We start from the raw sequence: 3,415 nt of genomic DNA, 5'->3' as shown, positions 1-3,415 counted from the left end.
ATCGGGCCAATAACTTGTCCAGAAAAATACCCCCAGACCATAATATTGGCCCCACCATGATTGACGTAACTTTTTGCATATCTTGGATTAAGGCTTTCCCCTGCAGCCTTCGTACTACTATCCGATCCATGCAAGTTAAATTTTGTGCCGTAGGAAAATATAGCACATATCGACTGCTCCTGAGGCCATTTAAGGTATTTTTGTGCAAATTGAAGGCGCGCTAACCTAGTTTTCTTTGAAATAAGTGATTCTTTTACATTTTTGTACAATGGCACTCCGACTTCTAATGCTCTACCTCTGATCGTTCTTGTCAGAGTGATATAGATAATAATGAATTGTAATCGAAACAGTAAGAAATAAAATGAATAAATGTCATTGCTGCACTTGCAGAATGACGATCAAGTACATCGCGTGTCTAACCTAACATTTGGCGACGAGTTAAAAGAACATTAATTAGCATTGAACCCAAATTTTCTGTTTGGTAACCTGAGTTCCAAAAATGTCAACAGAAGGAGTAACCAAAATACAAGTACCTGGATTTACTTTTGAACCGTTTGATGATGGTGTAACAACATGGCAAAGGTGGGTACGCCGATTCGAGACAGCGCTGGATATTTTTGAGTGCGGTGGTACCAAAAAGAAAATGTTTCTGCTGCATTATATGGGAGCCGGCACGTATGATATGCTTTGTGAAAAGCTTGCCCCTAGCACGCCGGAGGAATCCACATATGAACAAATAGTCATACGTCTCAGTGAACAATTTAATCCAAAACCAAACGTCATTCTCGAAAATTATCGTTTCAATTTATGTCGTCAAAAGGAGAATGAAACTTGTGCAGAGTATTTGGTTAACTTAAGGAGGTTAGCGGCCAATTGTGACATTGGTAAATACTTAAATACTGCTTTAAGAAACCAATTTGTTTTTGGTTTAAAAAACTCTCGTATTAAAAGTCGTTTACTTGAGAAGGCAGATCTAACCTTGAAATCAGCAATCGATACCGCAAGTATTTTTGAAGCGGCGGATAGGGGTGGAATGGAATGACGTCAAGGCAACGAACAAGTGGTGGATATGATCGTCGATAAGAGGAAGTCGAAAAAGGCTCATGAGGGGAGGAGTGGTAAGGCATGTTTTAGATGTGGTAGTGACAAGCATCTGGCAAACCAATGCAACCACAACAGTTTGCTATGCTTGTAAGAAGAAGGGTCACCTTCGAGGAATGTGCTTAAAAACAACGCGCCAGCTGAACCTAGGTTAGGTTAGGTTAGGTTATGTGGCAGCCCGATGTATCAGGCTCACATTGTGATACCACAGTGGTGAACTTCTCTCTTATCACTGAGTGCTGCCCGATTCCATGTTAAGCTCAATGACAAGGGACCTCCTTTTTATAGCCGAGTCCGAACGGCGTTCCACATTCCAGTGAAACCACTTAGAGAAGCTTTGAAACCCTCAGAAATGTCACCAGCATTACTGAGGTGGGATAATTCACCGCTGAAAAACTTTTTGGTGTTCGGTCGAAGCAGGAATCGAACCCACAAACTTGTGTGTGCAAGGCGAGCATACTAACCATTGCACCACGGTGGCCAGCTGAACCTAATATCGGATGAAGAATTGACATTAAGTTTGAAATAGATACGGGTGCACCAGTATCAATTATAAGTCTTGATGAAGCAAAAAATACTTCGGTAAAGAAAAAGTTTATGATACAGACACAGCGTTACACAGCTATTGTCATACACCATTGTGTTGGGTATATCCAGGTAATGGTAGCGGGCTCAAAAGATGTTTCTGCAGCTAAACTTTACATAGTTAAATCGCAAAGAAATCCACTTCTGGGTCGTGAGTGGCTACGCACAGTACCAATGGATTGGGCAAATATATTAAAAGGCAAAATACAAAGTGGAATAGTATTCGTTAACAATATGGACACGTCGAAGAGTATACTGCTGGACGTGTTTTTATATCGCTCCTATTGTTTTCAATATTCTAATTGCAAAGCTTGATTATAAAATCTTCAATTGGTATCACTTGGTTTTGTTTTGAAAACGTGATCTATTTGTTGGATTTTATTTCGAGAAGACACTGATAAAACATCTGTTTTTTTTGTTGTGAAAAAGAAAACTTTCATCTTTAATCTTGGCTCTGTATAAAGTTGTGCAACGCTTCTAATAGCTCTACAACAATAACTACACAATCTTACCAACACATACCTAAGTTGAGAGCTCATCACAGCGATATGTCAAACGCATTTGAGAACCAATTATTGGCAGACATCACACTCTCCAACAACAAACTTCACGCAGAACTTATGGATAAGTTAACGGCTGCAACTAAACGAAAAAGAGAGGATGACAACAACAACGCAGAGACAACAAAAAAATGCGCGCCTATCCACATCTGATCGGTCGTCTATCCATTTATCTCAGATCGAGAATATTATTGAAAAACAGACTCTCTTTATTCAATCATCGTTTCTTAAATATGAAGAGAACTTACGCAACTACAATAATAAGAGGCTTCGAGACGTAGAGGCAAATCTCTTGAAAGCTCTCAGCAATCGTTTGGATGAGATAGAGATGAATGCAAAAGAATTGAGCGAAAGAGTTTCAAAGATGGAAACAGGGTACCGTGAAAATCTTGATATTCTGAACGACATTCAAACCATAAAAAAACACGCTGAACGGCAAGATAATATGGCAGTGTCTTGTGATCTGAGAATTAATGGAATACCTTACAACAATTCGGAAAACTTAAACAATGTGTTTGACAGTATCTGTAATGCCATTAATGTACCTACTCTACCCTACAAAACTGTTTATCGTCTTAAGAATAAAAACTTGGGAAATTCTGTGGACACAACCATAATTGTTCAACTTTTTACTCCATTTCTGAAAATTTTCATTTTGAAGACTTTGGCACAATATAGAAAAACAAATAATACTCCTCTACGGCTTCATAATATTGGATTCAATTCTAATGGACCAATACATATTCACGAAAATCTTACATCGTTGAATTTCAAAATCCTGCAGGCTGGGATTAAACTGAAAAAGCCTCTGAAAAAGCCATTATCGCCTCTGTTTATTCCTTTCGTGGACTCATTTATATTAAGTCCACATCCAATAATGAACCTGTCCTTATTGAAAGCCTGGACCAACTTAACCAGCTTTTTCTTTCAACATCCACTAATGATCTGTAAGCCCGTCTTATATGTGCTCTATGCTAATAAAATATTGTTGAGACTTAATGTTATACACTTGAAAATATGTCGTACTAAAATTTTTAAATTAGTTTTTTGTATTTATATCAATCACTACTTTCCAAAGTCAAACGTATTAGCGTTGTCCGAGGTCATATTTAATGACAAATATGGATAATATTTTGAGTCCTAACGACGTCGTGAGAACATTGGTTCGG

General features: G+C 38.2%; 1 protein-coding gene across 1 annotated transcript; it reads left to right on the top strand.

Moving 5' to 3' along the window:
• Positions 1-499: 499 nt before the first annotated feature.
• On the top strand, positions 500-1,042 carry LOC142224891 (uncharacterized). Its single transcript, XM_075294668.1, has one exon. It carries the CDS (start codon positions 500-502, stop codon positions 1,040-1,042), a length of 543 nt encoding a protein of 180 aa, XP_075150783.1.
• Positions 1,043-3,415: the final 2,373 nt, after the last annotated feature.

Source organism: Haematobia irritans, chromosome 2, assembly GCF_050003625.1.
Source record: "Haematobia irritans isolate KBUSLIRL chromosome 2, ASM5000362v1, whole genome shotgun sequence".
Classification (NCBI taxonomy): domain Eukaryota; kingdom Metazoa; phylum Arthropoda; class Insecta; order Diptera; family Muscidae; genus Haematobia; species Haematobia irritans.
Note: the sequence above shows the minus strand (reverse complement) of the source record. Positions and strands in the feature narration are given on the sequence as shown.

What these genes read in the sequence shown, in the direction of transcription:
- LOC142224891 (XM_075294668.1), top strand. Translation starts at nt 500, where the DNA reads ATGTCAACAGAAGGAGTAACCAAAATACAAGTACCTGGATTTACTTTT.